This window comes from Durotheca rogersii (assembly GCF_024521655.1).
Source record: "Durotheca rogersii strain YMJ 92031201 chromosome Unknown GGS23scaffold_26, whole genome shotgun sequence".
Taxonomy (NCBI): domain Eukaryota; kingdom Fungi; phylum Ascomycota; class Sordariomycetes; order Xylariales; family Xylariaceae; genus Durotheca; species Durotheca rogersii.
Genome location: NW_026251257.1, coordinates 497483 through 516757, shown reverse-complemented (window position 1 = coordinate 516757; position 19275 = coordinate 497483). Strand labels below are relative to the sequence as shown.

Sequence of the window (19275 nt, the reverse complement as noted above, 5' to 3'; positions counted from 1 at the left end):
AGATATATTTGGGCGCCCGTCACGGATTTGGGAATGGATTGGATGTGAGAACTGACAGTCATTTATTACCACCCACCCATCCACCCTCTCCAGGTCTCAGGAAGGCCTCCGCTGCTACGACTTTGATTGGGTGTTCTACAGCACCTCCACTAGAGCTGAAGCGAGACCTCTAGTTTATGTGTGATTCGCGTACCTCGTCTGTGTGCGGATCGGCAAACCAGACCTTGATACGGCACGAGGCTTGGCGCTGAAACTGGAGGTTGAACCTCATCGGTTAGAGAACCTGCAGATTCCAGGCGCAAGGCCTAGGGGACACAGTGTAAGGAACGCATGGCTGCAGTCTGTGCATAATACATGCCTACGTATTTGGTGATGGTGACCAAGATTGGTGTCGCAAGGAGGCGGCTGACGTGATATAGGGGCAGGGCAGCGGGAGGATAACAGGGGTGTGAGTTGGGGTCGGAAATATAATGGCATGGTGATATACTTGGCTATACCTATCCATCTACCTACCGACAAGAAGTCACGAGAGTTGAGTCATGTCGCCGCGTTGCTTTAGCACGTACTCGATCTTCTTCTCTCGATCTCGGCAAGGTAGAATTCTGTCTTCGGGGCTGTCCATATACCTACCTCGTACCCCTCTTTCCATCCTCTAGAATTGTCTCGTGCGAGGGGGTATTACAGGAGCCTTGCCGCCACATGCCCGACGACAAAGTGAGGGCAACTCGCTCATGGAGGTCATAGGCTCGGTAGCCTCTCTCTTGCAGCTAATCAGCTGCACGGCCAAGATTGTCAACTACTGCATCGACGTCAAAAATGCCCCGCAAAAGATCGACGAGCTCGGCCGGACATCGAGCATGCTGCTCCCGCTGCTGTACCAAGTCAAGGACGCCATGCTGCGGCGCGGCGCCGACGCCGGCGGCTCTGCGCCTCACGGGAATGCTCCGGGTCCCGGAGACCTCATCCGAGAGCTGGAGGAGTGCATGGTCGACATCTCTCAGAGATTCGAAAAATCCCGGTCCAAGGGCCTCTTAGCGCGAGCCAAGTTTATACAGATGGAGAAGGATATACAGAAAACCATCGATACGGCAGCGCGTACGAACAGCTTTCTGAACTCGTGGCTCTCGCTAGATATCAAGCAGACGACCGAGGCTATCGATGACGGTGTCAGGGCCCTCAACAGCCGCGCGGAACAGGAACAGCTCGCCGGCAAGATGGACCGCATAATACAGCACTACGCTCCCGTCAGCTTTTCAGAGAAGCACGGCACTGTCCTTCAAGAGAGGCAGCACGGCACCGGCCAGTGGTTCCTCGACTCTCCGGAATTCCAGAGCTGGCTACAGTCTGACGGCGCGACCATGTGGTGTACCGGGGCGCCAGGCGCCGGCAAGACCGTCATGGCCTCGGCCGTTATCGAGTACCTCCTGGAGAAAGCGCGCGGGACGAGCTCGTTTGGCGTCGCGTATCTCTACTTCGATTACCGCCAGCGCCACGATCAGAAAGCGTGGATCCTGCTCGGGAACCTTTGGGCGCAGATGTTCCGTCGCCGGGGACCCTCCGCGACCGAGATCGATCAGACCTTTGGAGAAGTGTTGGCCCGCCACGAGTCGTCGCCAAGCAGCAATCAGATAGTGAATATGATACGAGACGAATTAGCCAGCGGGAGTCTCGAGCGTTTCTACGTCGTGATCGACGCTCTCGACGAATGTGGCGACGAAAGCGAGAGGAACGTCTTTCTAGACAGACTGCAAAGCTTACAGCCCCCGATCAACGTGCTGATCACCTCCCGGACCAAGCATCTTGACGATTGCGGGCTTGCCGACGTGCGAGCTTTTGACTTTGCGCCCACCACCGAAGACATGAGCACCTACATCAACGCGAGGATACGCGAAAACAAAAAGCTGTGGAGCTACGTGGGCCGGAGACCAGAACTGGAAGAGGATATCCGTCGTATTATCATCGAGAGAGCTAACGGAATGTGAGTTCGTCATAGTATTGACTATCCAGGGCCTAGCGCTGACACCGTTGATCAGGTTTCTCCTTTGCAGGATGCATCTGGATTCTATAAGCAAAGCGATCACTCTAAAAGGTTTGAAGGACGAGCTCCGCCACATTCCGCGTGGTGAGAACGTCCTCAAGGAAACCTATGACCGCGCCGTAGAACGGATTCGGGACCAGGGCGGAATGATAGAGTCCTTCGCGTTGGGGGTGATCCGCTGGGTTTGCTCCGCGAGGCGACCCCTTAAATTGGCCGAGCTCCTGTGTGCCCTCGCCGTCGAGCCCGGGGACGAAGGGTTGGACGAAGACGCCCTCGCTGACGAAAACGACATCACTAACTATTGTGCCGGGCTGGTGGTTGTCGAGGGAGAGAGCAAGACCGTGAGATTCGTCCACTACACGACCCAAGAGTACTTCAATTCGTTGCGAGAAACGGACGAATTCGTCCATAGCCATGGCGACATAGCCCGAATTTGTACCACGGTGCTAGGGTTCAAGGAACTGACCATCCCGGCAGGTGGCCAACTAGCCCAGATCTGGTCTTCGTCGGAAGAGATGCCCTTTTTCACGTACGCGGCCCTGAATTTTGGGTATCACTTTCGCCAAGAGTTGCGCGCCCAGGATTTGCACGGCGACGACGAGTCTTTGCAGGATACCACGGATATGCTCCATGCTCTCCTAAATAACCCACAGCATGTCCAGCGCGTAGCGACCGCGATCCTCTTGAACATACATGGGAGAATACCAGGGTTCATGCAAGACCCCAATACCCGCAAACACATCACCCTGAATGCCACAGCGATACATATAGCTGCGTTCTTCAATGTTCTCCGGCATAATTCGGAGGGCCGCCCATTCGGGGTAAACCTCGAGTGGTTGGTGGAGAATGAAGGGAAGGTTGCGGACTATCAAAAGCCAATGTTCGGGAACGCCCTTCACTGGGCTTGCCTCGACAACTCTGTTGAATCTATCCAGATTCTTCTGAGCAGCCCAGCGATCGAGCTCGACGCCCATTTGCCAATAGCGGGTCCCGTGGGCTGGACGCCATCGTTCGTCTCGGTCGCCTACGGATCCCTCGGTACCCTGCAGGCGCTGTTGGACTACGGAGTTAACATTTATCAACCTCTTCAAAACGAATATCGCGGAACCCTTCTCCAGGCTGCTATCGAATGGGCTCACACTACCAAGGGGCCGAGCAAGACAGCATCGATAGACGCGATCATGAAACGGGACGCAATCAGCCGTCTACTTGTCCAGACCGACGTTTACGCGAACACGGCACTCATGGAGGCTGTGCGGACCGCCGATTATAGCGTGTTTGAATGCGTGATGGGATATTACGAGAACGCTCCATGGCCACCTCAGTTGAAGCATCAGGCAATCTTAGCATCCGATTGTGAAGGGAGGACGGCCCTGCACTGGGTTCTCTCGGACTCGTCTCTGAGATTTAAAAATCCGGATAGATCCACGGTGTCTGGCCCGCTTCGGATGCTAGAAGCGCTTTTAGATACCCCTTTCGCCAATAGCCTCCTACAACGGCGTGATAGGAAGCGCGACACCCCATTTGAGGGGGCGATCCGCCTGAAGCATATCCAGGCCGTCGAAACGATCTTTGAGAAACACAAGCAGCATGGATTTACCGATTTTTATCCATCCCAGTTAGAGTCCGGCTTGAACCTGGCTGCTCGGGTTGCCGATACCCCTATGATCGAAACCTTGTTGAGCAAACTCAACTACGAGCTTCCCAAGCGCCCCAACGAGGAAACAGTTTTGCACCACGCCGCCGGCGGCAATAGGCCCGAGAACATGGAATTTATCCTGCAGAAACTCGCTGGTTTTCATTTGTACAATGTCCCAGGGCCTGAGGGGAACTCGCCCCTTCATTATGCGGCGGCTAGCGGCAACCTAGATGCGCTGACGGCTCTATTAGGCCAGGAGGGAATCGACGTGAACTTGCGTAATGATTGCGGACAAACCGCCTTGCACGTGGCCACGAGCAAAAACTTGGTGGACGCATGCTCGACTCTTTTAAAGGCCGGGGCCGATATCAATGCGCGAGACGACGATGGAGTTGTTGCGGCCATAGTAGCCATCGAAAACCGATATCCGGAGGTTCTAGCCGTCATGATTCACTATCCCCTCGCTAAATTCGGCGATGATGACCTTGACGCCGACGACATCGCGTGGCTAGAGCAGCAACCTTGGGGGCACGACTTGCTTAGCAAACCTAGCCCTTCGTCAAAGTTAACCACAAGGCCCGAGTATTGGCCGAGGGGGGAGGAAGACATCGTGGAGGCAGCCTTGTGTCTAAAGCGGAAGCTGGGGGGACAGACATCGCGGCAGGGCTACAGCTCTGCCTATCTCACATCTCTCATTCTCGATATGGCGGAATATTGGGTCCGATCAAGCAGCGTCAGAATCAGCCTCAAAGAGGATGGCGAGGTCAGGAGATGGGGGGATCCGCCGACGCCGTATCTGATGAGCAGGGCGATCGTGGGGCGATTGGCCAGGCCGGTGCGTCGGGTGGTGTTTGAGATCACCGGTCACGACCAAGGCTACTGTTCCGATCCCAGCCGGGGGGTGACTTGGACCTGGTTCACGGCGGACGTCCATCGGCGGGAGAATTCGGTGTTAAACCAGGAGCTGTCCGGCCCGCAGGACCAAGGGGGCGCCAACCGAGAGATCTATCTCGTGCACAACCGCGGCGCGAATTGGCAGTGGCACACGCACAAGTTGTCGTGGAACCTGATGGACATGACGGCGGCGGACGCCGAGCGCGGCGTCTGGATCCGAGGGCTGACGCTGGGGGACCGAATCGTCATCTTGGCGCACGCTCGGTATCCGGGCTGGGAGAACTGGGTGCAGCGGGCCAAGATCGACGTTTTCACGACATGCCTCAAGAGCCAAGGCGAATACGTGCGCGACGTCTTCTAGGAGGGATCCGGCCGGTCTCGGGTGGAAAATGCGGCGTGGCGCGGGTGCCTATAGGTACGGAGATGGTGGGCGGGCGTTGTGGGTAGAGCTGCCAGCAGATTTGGCGGTTTTACCGCGGTGGAAGGGATATTCAGGTTGACGTGGCCGTGATAGGAGTTGACGAGATACCACCAAGAGGGCACTACATGGGTGCGTGCAGAATGTGCAGATATGTACCTATCTAGTAGGTCATATGTAAAAAGCGGGCAACGATAGCATAAAAACTACCTAAGGCACCAAAATGGATGCCCCAGGCATCAAGGACCCACCCGGGGTTTCTGCCCGCGCAGACCGCCCCACGAACCAGTATAAAAGTCTGCCTCCCCTCCCGATCTTTTCAAAATTTTCTTCCCTTTCTTCTCCAGCTCTCTTTGCCTTTTGGCTTAGATCAAGTGTAGTATCTGTTCTTTTCAGTTTAATCTCTGAAAGAGTTCTACTTGAACTCAATCGTGATTATTCTAATTTTTGCCCCGAGGGGGCGCGTCTTCTGGGCTTGCCCATGATCGCTCCCACCGTGTCCCTGGTATTACACTGCCTCCAGGCGACGCGAACCCCCCTGTTGGGATTTTTCATTGCGGTCTCCAGCTTGACTAGGGACGTAAAGAAGAATCGGTGTCGGGAAGGACGTGGCTTTGGTAGTGTCTGGGAATCGGTGGCCGGCAGTACGCGCAACGGCCTGGGAGTAGCTTGGGAGTAAGGGGAGAGGGAGAGGAGGCGTAACAATTATATCCGTCGCCGTCTTCGCCCAAAATACGTGTCGTTCGTGATAAGTCATGGCATTGAGGAGAGACATTTCAGCCCAACCTGTTCTGAGCTACTATTCGTTGTGCAAACCCAGCCTAGAGAGCATTCCAAGAGGTGGGAAAGAACTAGGTGGTGATCTTAGAATTACGCGTTGCGCTCGCATTTCCTCCGCCCGTGACGGACGGCAATCCAATCTGAAATTTTCAATCCATCAACGCCTCGCAATTTACCCACCCACCCATCTACGTACTCGAGATGGCGAGCGATGGCCCCTCCAACGCGATAGACCCTTCTATCTTCGAGTACCTCAAGGCGCATGGCGAGGAGGAGCTCCAGGTGGGCGACCGGCTGCACCAGCTCACCTCCGCCCTCAACCGACAGGTCTCGGTCTGCCAAGGCCTGCTCAGCCGCATCCACTCGACGCCCAGCTCCAAGCGTGCGTGGAACACACAGGATATCGCTGTTCTGAGGCCGCTCTGCGTGTTGCTAATGCGTGTGTCACAGTGCCGCCGCTTCTGAAGCAGGTCGAGGACGATGGCATCAAGCCCGAGATCGACACCGTGGGCGAACTGGCCCAGTTCGCCTCCCAGTACCCTTACTACAAGTAGGTGCCTAGCCACCTCACCGCCCTGCCCTTTGCATGCCCGCGGGGCTGCTGACCGAGCCAATAAGGTATAACGGCAGATGGTCTCGTACCGTCCAGAGCGTCGTCGGCACCATCTTGCTGACCGCCTGGCTGGGTGGCTTGGGTACCGACTCCAACCCGGGCGAGATCGGCCGCCTGCTCACTATCGAGGAGGTCGGGGAGATCTTACGAGGTATGTATGGTCCAGGCCCCCCCTCCTTCCCCCCCTCCTCCGAATAACGTGGATACATTCGGTATTAATACGATCTCATTGTCGTCTAGTGCCTACCAACCTCAAGGACGGAGACGCCTTCCACATCACCATCGAGGAATACATCCTAGCCCTGACCGACATCACGGAGGAGCTGAGCCGCCTGGCGATGAACTCGGTGACGTTGGGCGACGTGGACCTGACGGTCCGGATTAGCGGCTTCATCAAGGACCTGTTTGCTGGCTTCCAGCTGCTCAACCTCAAGAACGACATCGTCCGGAAGCGCGTCGATGCCGTCAAGTACCACGTCAAGAAGGTCGAGGACGTTATCTACGACCTATCGCTACGGAACCTGATCTCCAAGCCCGAGCCGAGCTCGTGATCTACCTGTAGTCGTGGCGGGCCTCCTCATTCTCAGCCGGTTGGCATAGCTAGGTGAGGAGATGGTGGGGCATTGAGCATTGCGTTTGCATTATGGCGCCCACATAATCTGTGTTTGTAGCGATGGCATATCCTCCGACTCACAATTCCGAATAGCCAAAAATTGCGTTTTCGATAGCATTATTCTCTACCTACCTGCCTAGCTATTAGCTACAGACCTACCTACCCTAGACAATGAATGACCTAGTATGGTACCTATCGCAATGTGAGGTTTGTGCCTTGACCGCAAGTGGCGTCCACCTAGGTATGTACATAAGGCATATAGAAAGATATGCATGTATCCGGAACTTCTGATAAGCATGCCTTATCGATAAGCACTCTGCGTGGCCTCAATTGAAGCTTCTAACTGGAAGCGCGTCGGCGCGGCGCGGGAATTAACACCTTAGTATTGTGCTAAACCAACTACAACAACATCCATCCACACATCCGCCCCTTACACCCAGATACAGCGTACCGGGATGGCAAGTTCACCAGCTGGTGCCACCGCTCGTCTTTTCACAGTCATTCGCCCTCTGGCATATCATCTGCTCATTCTCTCCTAACCCTGCCTCTCCACTCGAAAGAAGGCAACGAAAGCCACTGCCTTTTTCATTGGCTATCAATCTCGATGGTCCTCTATTCCTTGGTGGTTTCTCTCTAGCCGCAAATCCTAACCGTCGTCTACTCTTTTTTTTTCTGCTTTTCTTTTCTTCTTAGGGTGAGAACTGGCCCTGGCACTCCCGGGACGATCCCGGCGAACCCAGTGACGATGTCGCCCTCGACGCAGAATGCCGACGCGGGCCCAGCCGTGAAAGCGAAGGAGGACGAGGTCGCGACGCCGGCCGTCCGCATCCTGCCCACCCCGCAGGCGCAGGTCGTGAGGCACGTCCACGCCGCCCTGCTCGTGTGCCTGTTCCTCGCGCGGTTCGGGGCCCTCGTCGCCGACCCCGTGTCGGCCATGTCCAACGCGACCCCCGTCGTCATGGCCACCCAGGCCCTGTACGCCGTCGTCTGCCTGCCGCCGGCCGGCTCGCAGACGGCAAAGCTCGCTAAGAAAATCCGGCCCGGCGAGAAGAGGAGGCCCGGGGCCGAGAGCACCGGACCGAGTGTTGCCGTGGTAGGTGGTCCCCTTGTTCCCGACGACTCTTTGCCTGCTCGGAGCTGACGCTGTTCCTAGACCACCCTCATCGCTTTCATACTGTCGGCAATCGCAACGCCAGCGCTCCACGTCGTCCTGGTCCTCTTCGGGGCGCCGTTCCTGACCCATCTGCCGCACACCCTCCTCTGCTCCCTGCATCTGGCCACTCTCGGGCTCTTCCCGCTGTTCTACACTCGTGGTGTGTCAGGCAAGGCTTGGCTCGAGATCTTGAGCGCGAGGGCCCCGCTCGACGAAGTGTTTGGGGGCTTGCTGGGCGCTGGCGTGGGAGCCTGGCTCGGCGCGGTGCCGATTCCTCTGGATTGGGATCGAGAGTGGCAGAAGTGGCCTGTGACTATACTGTGTGGCGTTTACATAGGGTACCTCGCCGGAAAACTGATAGGAGGTAGCAGCCTTGCCTTGGGAAAGAGATTAGGGTGATGTCGCCCTCGATGGGAAGACCAAGTGTATCGAGTGTGCAATATACCGAGATCAGTCTGCTCGTTGCTGATACCTACAACCACCCCAACCCTATCGTCAATGCGCATCCGGGATCGAGATGAGGTTGACTCTCTAGACGTGATCTAGGAACAGTTGCTTCTCTTCTTCCCTCTCAACCTGTATTCATCCTTCCCTTTTCCTCATCCCCAAAGGCCCTCCCGCCGTTACACTATTCCGCACTATGCCGCCCAGCAGTGGTTTCCTCTCCCCACAGCCAGCTTCGACAACGATTCATATATAAAGTCACTGAGGCTTAAAGGCCCCCTTTACGCGTCTAGCACGCGAACTCCATCGACGCTGCCCTCCTCCAGATATTACCTAGATACCGCCGTATCTATCTACCTCCCCCCCACCGTTGCCCGGACGAACTCGCCGACACGCAAACACATCTCGCTCCCCTACCTTACGCGGCCTTCGCACCCGCCCAGTTACTTCGTCCTGCCTCGTCGACACCCTACTTGTGAGGTAGCCTCTAGGAACACCAGCTTCCCCAGGTTCCACCGTCTCCATCATCCATCAGACATCCGCTGAATCCCCTATCTCAGGCAAAGCAGCCGTCGACTCGATCCTGTGCCATCCTATTGTTTCCCTACCTAAGGTACGTAATATCCCAGCCCGCCACTCGCTGCTGCTCTTCTTCCTCTTTCCTTCACCCTCCTCCTCACTTGCCGCACATCACCTCTCTCCACCTCGTGGTCAACCCGACCATCAAGCTCACCCTCTCGCCTCTCCAGGATCCGCGATCCCATCCGCCTTCGCGTCTCTGCATCGCCGCCCACCTATATCCCCCGATCCGCGTCCGACAGTCCCGATACATCCGTCCGTGAGTTCCACCCTGCGCCTCCGCACCTTCCCCTCCCGCCGCCCCCATACAGTCTAGTCTAGTCTAGTCCGAGGGCCCGTGTCGCTGACGGCCTCGCAGGTCTCGCGCGCAGCGCCCCCGAGAGATGCCGGTGACGTGGACGGCGGAGGCGGACCGCGACCTGCTGTTCGCGATGCTGCTGCACGTGCAGAGCAGTGGCGGCGGCGGCGGCGGCGGCGAGCTCGGCAAGGTCCGGGTGCCGTGGGACGCGGCGCTGCGGACGTTCCAGCAGCTCGGGCACGAGGGCGCGAGCAAGGACGGCATCAGGTTCGCCCCCGCACCCTCTCCCCCTTCTCCCCCTCCCCTTCCTCATCCCCGCCGCTGACACGCCCCCGCAGCCAGCGCTGGTCCAAGCAGCTGCTCCCGGGCTTCAAGCGCGCGCACCCGGAGGTGTTCGGCGGCGGCCGCGGCGGCGCGGCGCCCCCGCGCTGGGGCCAGTCCGGCCGCAGCCGCGTCGCGCCGGGGCTGCAGCGCGCCCGCGCCCAGTACACGCGCAACGCGCGGCCGACGCTCGTGGCCGGCGTCCAGTACGCCGGCGACGCCGACGCCGACGCCGACGCCCAGGATGACGACGACGGCGGCGACGGCGACGACACGCGTCGCGGCAGCGCGAAGCGCAAGCGCGCCCCCGGTTACGACGCCGACGCCGACGCCGACGGCGAGCCCGTCGCCGCCGCACGCAAGCGCGCCCGCCGCGAGAAGCGCGCTGCTGCCGCCGTCGCAGAGTAGGCGCGCCGCGCGCCTCCCCCCCCGCCCGACGCGTCCCTCTCTCCGCTTCTCCGCGCCTAGTTCTCCGGCCGACTTCTCTTCGTTCCTCGCACAGAGAGGGTTTTTTTTCTTCTTAAACCCCCGCCGCCCGCGTGCGGCGGCGCCCAGGGAGCGAGGGGCCCGGGCTGAGGACTGCGAGTACGCCCGATCGCGTGGCACACGACGGTCGCATTCATGATTTTCGCTGTTCTCGCGTTCTCCTATTCTACGTCGGGTTTCGGGCAGGGGCCCCTTTGGGCGGATTTCGTTCGTGGTGGCTGCTCGGTTGCGGTAGACAGACGCCGGTAGATCTGCGAGAGAGAGATAAGATAGACAGGCCCCGCGGAAGGCATCCGAGCCTCGCACGAAGCGCGGCGGGCCTGGGTGCCCTCCGCGGCCGCGCACAAATGCGAGTTGTTTTCATCTCTCAGTAGAATCATACGCTCTGCTCTGCTCGTGATGTTCCCCCGCCCCCTTCCCTCCTAGTGAGCGTTCTAAGAACCCGCTCCGTTGTAAGCTACCCCAGACTTCGCTGCCGTGCGATCCCTATCATACGATACCGGTGGGCCGATCTCTACCTACTCGGGTTCTTGTCTGGCCTGCTATGACCGCTGGGGCGAGGGTCCCGGCCCTGATAGGGCGTTTTCGCAAATACATGTCTATTGTGATGATACCACTGCTGTGCTTAAACCGGGGGCGGGGGATTCGCACGTACGTACGCGTCTGCACCCCACTCCAGACTAGCCTGGGCGGCCCTGTAAACCCCAGGTTCCTGAGCCTTCGTTCTACGCTCCTCCACCACTTGGCGTCGTCCCATTATTCTTGGTATTACCACCCCGGATCCGTCCCGGGTATCCTGCAAGCGCGAACAGACAGATGACCAAACGTACACATGGAACGCACCAAGAGAGGAAAAAAAGGGACGATAAAAACACCGGCCCGATCTAGCCCAATATCTTGCGAACCTGCGTACTCGGCAGGCCCTGGGTGAAGAAGAAGGTGACCGTGACGAGGACGAGGGCGCCGTAATAGAAGGCCCACTCGTAGCACCTCCTGGCCCGCTTCACGACCGCCTCGACGCTCAGATGTCTCCTGCGCCACGCCTCCATCCTGCTCCCCAGCTTCGCTTCTCCTCTGTCCTCAGCCGCTTCGGCCGCGGTCTTGCCCTCCGCGACCCGCCGGCACACCTCGAGGAACAGCTTGGGGTCATCGGTGATGACGCCGTCGAGGAAGCCTCCGCGCGCGCACCACTCCATCCAGTCCTCCCCGTTGACCGTCCAGATGTAGACGGGGTGGCCCGACTGCCGCATCTTGCGGGCGAACCGCGGCCCCACGATCGGCGTCGCCAGCGTGAACCGCAGCATGCTGATGCTTAGGTTCGGGACGCGGTCGGCCAGCGCGCGCGAGTACATCGCCGTGAGTCCCACATTCGCGAGCGGGTAGCCGGGTAGGTACTGCATGCACAGCTTGATGTATTGTGCCTGGGGAGGGGGGAGCAGGCAAGTTAGTATCGAGCAAGGTGGAAATATGGGGGCGGCTATGGGGACAGGGTGGGATGATAGGTCTAGTCTTACATTCCAACAACAGGGCATTATTCTTTCGCTCCACGGTCGCGCTCCTGGCGGCACCGACGCCAGCGTTGCTGCTATCCCGCGTACCAATTCTTCGGCGTCGTCCCCGTTCTGTAGTGTCGATCATGATTGTCAGCTAGCCGCAACACGCACGCGTATAATCCTCCGCTCCTTTCCCTCATCGTCACCACAATCGCTCACAAAACCAACTTCCCCTCCCGCTTGCTCCCCGCCCTCAAAAAGTCCAAAAGTCAACCCGCCAAGACATGCGCACACACGCCGGGAACGCACCTTGATATCGAGCATAACCCACAACCGGCTCTTCCCCTGCCCCTCCTGCCCCTCCTGCTCCTCGTCCACGAGCCACGTGAGCAGATCCCGGAGCCGCGCCATGGGCTGGGTCGGGGTGCGGATCGTCGTGAGCTCGGCGAGCTCGGCCCAGTCGCGGTCGCGCACGCGGCCGTCGACCCCGAAGCACCGCCGCAGCGTCGCGTCGTGCGAAAGCACAACCACCCCGTCGCGCGACAGCCGCACGTCGGTCTCGAGCGCGGCCGCGCCCGCCGCCGCCGCCAGCCGGAACGCGAGCAGCGTGTTCTCGGGCGCGGCGGCGCTGAAGCCCCGGTGCGCGATGGCCAGGGGCGCGCGGGGGGGGCCATCCGCACTAGTAGCAGCGGCAGCGGCAGCAGCAACGGCTTCGCCGCTCGGGATGCCGTTGACGTCGTCGCGGTGGTTATTATGTCTATCGCGATCGTCCTCTTCGACTTCGTCGCCGTTATCGTTGGTGTGATGATGGTTTCCGCGCGAGGAGAGCGCGGGAGGAGAGCGCGCCGGAATACCTGCTCCTGGGTTCGGGGCGGTGGACGAGAGCGATCCGGCAATGTCAGTGAAAAAAAAAAAACGCTCCTGTTTGGACGCGCACACAACACACGGAAACGCCACCGTAACGCGGCCACCGCGAAGCTTCGACTCCGGCTTATAGCGCGCCCGGTCCGGACGGGAGCAACTCACCCGACGTCCCTCTCCCCGTCGCTGCGCTCTTGCGGCCTGGCAGAAGCGGCGTCTGCTCATCGGGTGCTACGGCGGCCTCGGACGGGTGCTTTAGCGGCGATGGAGGCGGTGGGCGCCCGCCAAGCCCAGATTCGGCAACCATGGCTGACAGAGAAGGGTGTGTGTTTTTTCTGTTTGAAAATCTTTATTTTTTAATTTATGATTTGTAATTTGATCGCATTCTCGGCCCCGACGGAGTCTGCTCTTATTCTCTCGCTAGCAATAGAGAGGGAGAGAGAGAGGGAGCGGCGAGAGAGAGCAGCGGAAGGGAAGTGGGCAGCAACAGGCAGGGGACAAAGAAAGGCGTGGCTGGTGCGTCTTCGCAGGCCGTCACGAAGCGAACATGATGCAAATTAAGTACCTCGACAGTGTGACACGCGCGAGGTTAGGAGGTGAGCAGGCCGGAGGGGGAAAGACGCGGATGCCGACGGTGCCGCAGCCACATTTGCTGGCTTATCCACCAACCGCCAGACAATCAATCTCTGCGCTCTTTACGGCAGAACGCGCGGCAGGAAAATCGCGCCGAGGGGGGAGAGGCGAAGGGGGAGGAGGAGAGCGCGTAGGTGACAGAGGGGAGAAGGGGGGAGCTCGACGCAGATAACGGAGCTTAGCTGGAACGCTCCAGGCGCTCGTCGCGCAGCTTTGTCATCATCCAGTCCGACGGCGGCGAGGAACAATCCCTCTTCTACTTAACTCGCCGGAGTTAATCGGCGATTGTAGGGATAAAGGGGACCTCGAATTATCCCGCTGGCGTAGAAGAGAAACGCCACTATCCCGGCACCTTGCCCTAACGCACGCGCTGAGCTACGGCATAAACCCCTGCGGTGAAGCCCCTAACAGGCACCTAATCTAAGGAGGTATTTACCTTTGGTACCTAAGGTAGGTAGGTTAGGTTAGGTAGTTTAACAATTTTCCTGTCAGCGCTATCCGCGGTCCCCCCCCTGCCCTGTGACCAGTCGTCCCATCATGCTGTCGCCGCCGCTCGCTGAGTAATAATGGAAAACAGATTGGATATCGACGCCGCACGCAAATAGAAAGTGGACATCCCCAATTTCAACCAGTCATCCCCCTGTCCCGCAACAACACACCCTCCTCCCCAGCGATGGCGAAACCCCTACATCGCTGCAAATAAGGGAGCCACCTAAGCACCGCGTCGTCGGCCTGCCCGCACCGAATCAACCTCCTCCTCCTCCTCCTGGCCGCACACACCTCTTCTCTTCACCTTAGCTGCTGCGCGCGACAAGACCTGCATGACTGACTATTTGCCAGTGCTCCGACGATGCCGTGCTAATTTTCGTTGTCTTAGGTTACCCTGCTAGCTGAGACTACACTAGACTCCAACAATCTATCCCGAACCCGTTCCATTCGTCCACCCCCCGCCGTCTCATCCCCATCGCCGTCGGATCTTCAGCCTAAAGTGCGTCTGATTCATACGATTCTCCCTGCGCACGTGGCTCCCCGGACCGCCGTCCATCGCCTTGTCGTTGGAGTCGTAACCGAGTCAGATTAGGCAACGAGAGACGTCAGAATAATACCCTATCCCCTTTTCCCCCACCGTCCCCAGCTTGTCTTTCCTAACCCGTAAGGATGGTATAACCAGGCTATTTTGTTATTTTTTTTGTTACTTCGTTTGTTTTTTATACAGAAACGTCTGTCGTAGTCGCTCGCCCGAGGTATAAACAGGTAGTTCTGACAGATACGCGGCCACAAAAGAAAGAGAGAAAAAAAAGAGAAATGTGCCGGACAAGGGAGGCACGTAGGCGCGCGCTCTCGCTCAGACTAAATAACTCGCCAACCAAGAAAAAACGTGTGTACAAGCCCGCGCCCCGGGGCCGTGCCGTCACCGTAACACCCAAACCCAGGAACCCAGGTCCAACCCGTGGCCGTACACTTCCCAGCGACCCAGGTTGATCGTGACCAAGTCGTCCCGCATATGTGTAACCCCGCTCTATATCGACGCCATATATACCCAGGTGGAATAGATATCCCTCGTGGACCGTGCATGATATCGTATTGCTAGATGCTTCGTGCTCGGCACCTTCGCGTGCGGCCGCCGCGTCCCGTCGCCCCGCTTCAGATGCCCAGGTTCAGCTCGAGGCCCTCCAGCATCAGGCCGCCGTCGTGGCTCGTTCGCGGCGGCGCCATCAACCCGCTCTGGTAGTCCTCGCTCCCCATCCGGAGGTACATGTCGCTGGACGTGAGGTCGTCCCCGGAGCTGAGGCTCTCGTCGCTGATGCTAAGCACGCTCTGCGGCGGCGCCGGATTCGTCGTCGTCAGTTCGCCGATGCTGAATCCGGACAGGTCCCACGAATCCGGCGACCATTCGCCCATCGTGGTAGTCGTGCTCGTCGGCGTCTCCGTGAGCGACAGCGCCGGCCCTCCGTATATCGCGTCGTACACATTGATTTGCCCGCCATCCATCGATCCCAGCAGTGCCTCCCACTCGGCTGCCGAGACACCGCCCGAGCCGCCCTTGGCCGCCGCCTGGTTCGGGGGATATAATCGCGTCTGATGTGGCTGGTCACGTGTCATGGCTTGTGACGAACCATTTCGAGCGTGCGCCGACGCCGAAGACTGAGGCTGGGTCGAGGCATTATTGAGAGAGAAGAAATCGAGGTTCTGCCTGGACTTGTGCGTTGGCGACATACGCAACATGGTCTGCTGTATCTGAGATAGCGAGAACCGATGATCTCGTCGCGGCATTGCCTGCTCTCTATCGACGTCGAGCGATGAGCGCGACGGCGTGTGGCGAAGCTCAGGTCGGGCGATCTGCGCGTTAGGCAGGGTCATTCGGCGCAGTTTCTCTTGCTGAGATAAGAGGTCCGTCTCGCTCATACTCGCGCCCGCAAGCCGACCGGAACTATAAGGCGTTTTCTTTCTCGACAAGTTCAATAGCGCCGACGCCCTCGATGGAGGAGCCCCCATGGCCACATCCGGACTGCCGTGCGTCGATAGGGATGGGCTCGGAGCATCGATGGCGACAAGCATCGACGCGACGCGTTTCAATTCGTAAGCGCCGGGGGCCTTCATCCTCAGCAATATGTCAAAGACGGCGTTGACGAGTCGCTCTATGTCCTTCACGAGCTTACTCTCGTGCTTCAAATCCAGGCTCTGGTAGAGTAAGCTCGTGCTGCACAGTACGAGAATGTCGGTCTTGTTGAGGCAGAACGAGAATGACATGCCCCTCTCCTCTAGTAATTGGATGATCTGCACGATGTGTTTGCTAGATTCCGCGACCGCGATGAGACTCGGCGCGGCTTTGGCCCCTAGGTTTGAGCCCACGACCGGACGGTGAACGAGTCCGCGGATATAGTAATACGCCAGCGCCTGTCCGAGTTAGCATCAGAGCCCAGCGTGATTCAAGCACCTCTACGCATCGTGACATACCAGGATCGGGGACCTGCTCCCGGTGATATCTGCCGACGGCTTGTCCTGGACGAAATTCAACCTGAGATGCGTAGGCAAGTTATCGTACCAGTCGGTAAGTTCGGCGTCGAGCGCTGCGATTTGTTGAAGGGTCAACTCGTAGGATGTGGCTGCTGGATAAATCTTCTCGAGGACTTCGGCCAGGATGCGGGACACTCTGAATAGCGCCAGCGCGCTCGACAGCCGGGTATACTCGCCAGGCAGAGTTGGTTGGAATCCCTTCTCCGTGACGTACTCATCGTCAGTGTCGGACGGATACTCGGCATGAATATCGTCATCCTTCAACAACTTGGGAAGACCCAGGATGGCGGCCGAGAAGCTTGGTAGGTTGTTAGCCCTAAGGACAAGAGACCATCAAAACACCTGACAACTTACCAGTCGAGGGTGTAAAGCGTCCAGAAAACCTTCTTTCGCGTCTCGATGGTGAGGGCGCCGAAAGAGAACCGCTTCTGGCTCTGGTGTAGACCTAGCTTGTGAGACAATCCGACAGCTATGCCCTTGTAGTGTTGCAACCGCTTATAGTCGGCTCTGATGGTGCAATACATAAGTGCCAAGACCAAGCACTGCAGTGTGAGCATGGTGTTGTCCATGATGACGGCTTCGAGCGCCATTTGCCACTGAGCCTCGCAGGCAGCGATCTGCTCTGTATCCGGCAGGTCGCTGGAGAGGGAGGCAATGCTAAAGACGAGGTAGAGCTGGGCAAGCTTGTGGTTATTCTTCACCTTCTCGGAATCGGACACGAATTCCTCGTATAGGCGGAGGAACGTAGGCTTGTGGAGGACGGGAAAGAGCGGCGCCCATTCCTGGAAATAAACGTTTACGCATCTGTCTGAGAACAGGCGCGGCGGCACCCTCGTCAATTGAGGGAGCGGCTGGGCAACGAGAGGGTAGCACCCTTGTATATGAAGGAAGGCCTCCGGGTTGAAATCGGAACACGGCTTTCCATTTTCCTGTAATTTGCGCTTGAACGATTCTGGAGGCATGGTTAGAAAGAAAAGCTGCGGACCGTCAGCACGAGCCCACCCCGCACTCACCGATGAAGGAACGTCCGCTCGAAGGCCCCATGAAATACGAGTCCGAATTCTCGACGCCGAGCAGGAGCGGAGAAGCCTGGACGCGGAATGTATCCTCCTTGGGCGGGGAGCCAGGGTCCTTTTTTAACTCGACTACCCTCGGGCTCCCGGCTGAGCCGACGGAGGGCTGGCGGTGGTCGTGCATCCTCGACAACATATCGATCTTCTCGTCTTTCTCGTCCAACAGGTCCTTCAGCTCCCGCACCTCAGATTCCAGCTGCCTCACCCTCTCCTCGAGCGACTCGGTGTAGCCTCGAGGGAAGGCTCGCCGGCTCAGCTTATCGCTGGTGCGGCACTCGAACCCGACATTGGCGCACTGGGAGCAACACGGGCGGATGCCGTCGCAGCGGATCTTCTTGCTTCGACATCTAAGGCAGGGTTTCTTAGCAGGCGAGGTCGAGGCGGTCTCGGTCCCGACGGTCGCAGCACGTACCTGTCACAGGCCTGGGCGATGCGGCTCTGCGAGCTGGTGCCCACCTTGATCACCTTCATGGGAAGAATGCCGGGCATCTTGGGCGATTACTCTCGATATAACGCCGGAACAACGTCTCTAAATGGCCAGCGGTCGGTTGGTCGAATTCGCGAAAGACACGGAGCCCCAAATCCCCCATTCGCCGGGTGCTGGTGGCGGAGCGGTGTCCGGTCAGCTTCGGTAGCGGGTGTCGGCTGTTCAGCGGCGGATGCGAAAATTGCTCATTTCCCTCTGGCCAGACGCGCGCGGTGTGAGAAGAGGTGTATTATTTTTACGGTGGGAATCGGTCCGGGGGGGGGGAGAGGCGCACGAGTTTCGTTCGAGAGGAAAAAAGGCGAAAGGGGCGGGTTCGTGGAGTGGGCTAGTTGGTTGCAAGATGGAGACGGCAGGTAAAAGAAGGGTTTGGTCGGAAGGGTTGGCTTGGAAAGGGATCGGGGGCTGAGGGAAAGAAAAAAAAAACAGGAGACGGAAAGACTGGGACTGCGTGGGGACAAGGACGACAAATTAGTGGAGGGCATATAGCGAGAAACGGAGGGATCAATGCCCACTACTCCAGACCGTCCCATACGAATCAGCGGGGTATCGCACTACTGGGGTGCGCTAACGAATCCGGGGGAGGACAAGGGGGGAGGGGGAGGGGACGAGAGGAGAAGTACTGCCTACGTACATTGGGTACTCGTATACAATGCGTATACTCATACTTCTTTGTCTCTCTCTCTCTCTCTCTCTCCTCCTGGCTTAACTCGGCTCTCGTACACCTAACCCAGCCTAGCCTTGCTACAGGGACCGGCGGGTGGATAGATACGGTACGCAGGAGGTGTTCTGACCCGCCAAGCGCACGTATGCATACACCAGGCATATCTATGGTAGGTTGCCCGGGGAGGTACCTGGACAAGCTGCGGAGGCGCGCCTGGCGTAGCTAATATAGGCAGGTTGCCTGTGATCTGTCCGGCCCGCCTAGTATTTAGGTATAGGAGAGAGCGAGCCGAGCGAGCGAGAAGGAGAGGAGGCAGAAGCCCGGACCGAAATAGCCTACCAGGTAAGGTACCCAGGCAGGCAGGCAGGCAGGCAGGCAGGCAGTCTCCTATTACATGGTCTATCTACGTACGATCTACCGCCCACTAGCTAGGTTACGTACATATGGCGACGGAAGTTTCTCCCATGCGAATCCATGGCGACACGGCTACGTCCCGACCGAGCACTGAGCAATTCCACGCGGCGTCCGTCGCCCGAGCACGCTACGCAGGCGGGTTAGAGATAGCAGGCTGCGGGTATCGACCGACGGCGCGTGAGGCTACGAGAAGGCGAGTCACGGGGAGGGCGGGATCGTTATCTATATATATATATAGATACCTATCTAGATGCCTTAGGTTAGGTACCTAGGAGGCCATGGATGGATGGATGGATGGATGGATGGATGGACTGTTTACCTAACCAGGCGAGCGTGAGGCCCGGATATGATCGTCTGCC

The 19275-nt window shown here is 58.5% G+C and overlaps 5 protein-coding genes across 5 annotated transcripts; 3 read left to right on the top strand and 2 right to left on the bottom strand.

Moving 5' to 3' along the window:
- The first annotated feature begins 604 nt into the window (after positions 1-604).
- Positions 605-5042, top strand: GGS23DRAFT_251762 (ankyrin). The gene is made up of 2 exons (XM_051512268.1): positions 605-1978; positions 2034-5042. The coding sequence occupies exons 1-2, from the start codon at positions 732-734 to the stop codon at positions 4930-4932; spliced, it is 4146 nt and encodes a 1381-aa protein (XP_051368864.1). The 5' UTR covers positions 605-731; the 3' UTR covers positions 4933-5042.
- Positions 5043-5344: 302 nt separating this feature from the next.
- Positions 5345-7226, top strand: GGS23DRAFT_582792 (Translin). The gene is made up of 4 exons (XM_051517247.1): positions 5345-6151; positions 6220-6319; positions 6388-6533; positions 6623-7226. Exons 1-4 carry the CDS (start codon positions 5971-5973, stop codon positions 6931-6933), a joined length of 738 nt encoding a protein of 245 aa, XP_051368863.1. The 5' UTR covers positions 5345-5970; the 3' UTR covers positions 6934-7226.
- A 514-nt stretch (positions 7227-7740) lies between these two features.
- On the top strand, positions 7741-8547 carry GGS23DRAFT_607120 (GPI biosynthesis protein Pig-F; the record flags this gene model as incomplete). Its single annotated transcript, XM_051519998.1, has 2 exons — positions 7741-8088; positions 8149-8547. 2 exons carry the CDS (start codon positions 7741-7743, stop codon positions 8545-8547), a joined length of 747 nt encoding a protein of 248 aa, XP_051368862.1.
- Positions 8548-10858: 2311 nt separating this feature from the next.
- GGS23DRAFT_582781 (PLC-like phosphodiesterase) lies at positions 10859-13453 on the bottom strand. The gene is made up of 4 exons (XM_051517246.1): positions 12796-13453; positions 12079-12629; positions 11791-11898; positions 10859-11697 (listed from the first exon to the last, which is right to left on the bottom strand). The coding sequence occupies exons 1-4, from the start codon at positions 12935-12937 to the stop codon at positions 11161-11163; spliced, it is 1338 nt and encodes a 445-aa protein (XP_051368861.1). The 5' UTR covers positions 12938-13453; the 3' UTR covers positions 10859-11160.
- A 1373-nt stretch (positions 13454-14826) lies between these two features.
- GGS23DRAFT_251623 (fungal-specific transcription factor domain-containing protein) lies at positions 14827-17965 on the bottom strand. Its single transcript, XM_051512267.1, has 5 exons — positions 17767-17965; positions 17295-17701; positions 16636-17233; positions 16222-16579; positions 14827-16161 (listed from the first exon to the last, which is right to left on the bottom strand). Exons 1-5 carry the CDS (start codon positions 17841-17843, stop codon positions 14908-14910), a joined length of 2694 nt encoding a protein of 897 aa, XP_051368860.1. The 5' UTR covers positions 17844-17965; the 3' UTR covers positions 14827-14907.
- Positions 17966-19275: the final 1310 nt, after the last annotated feature.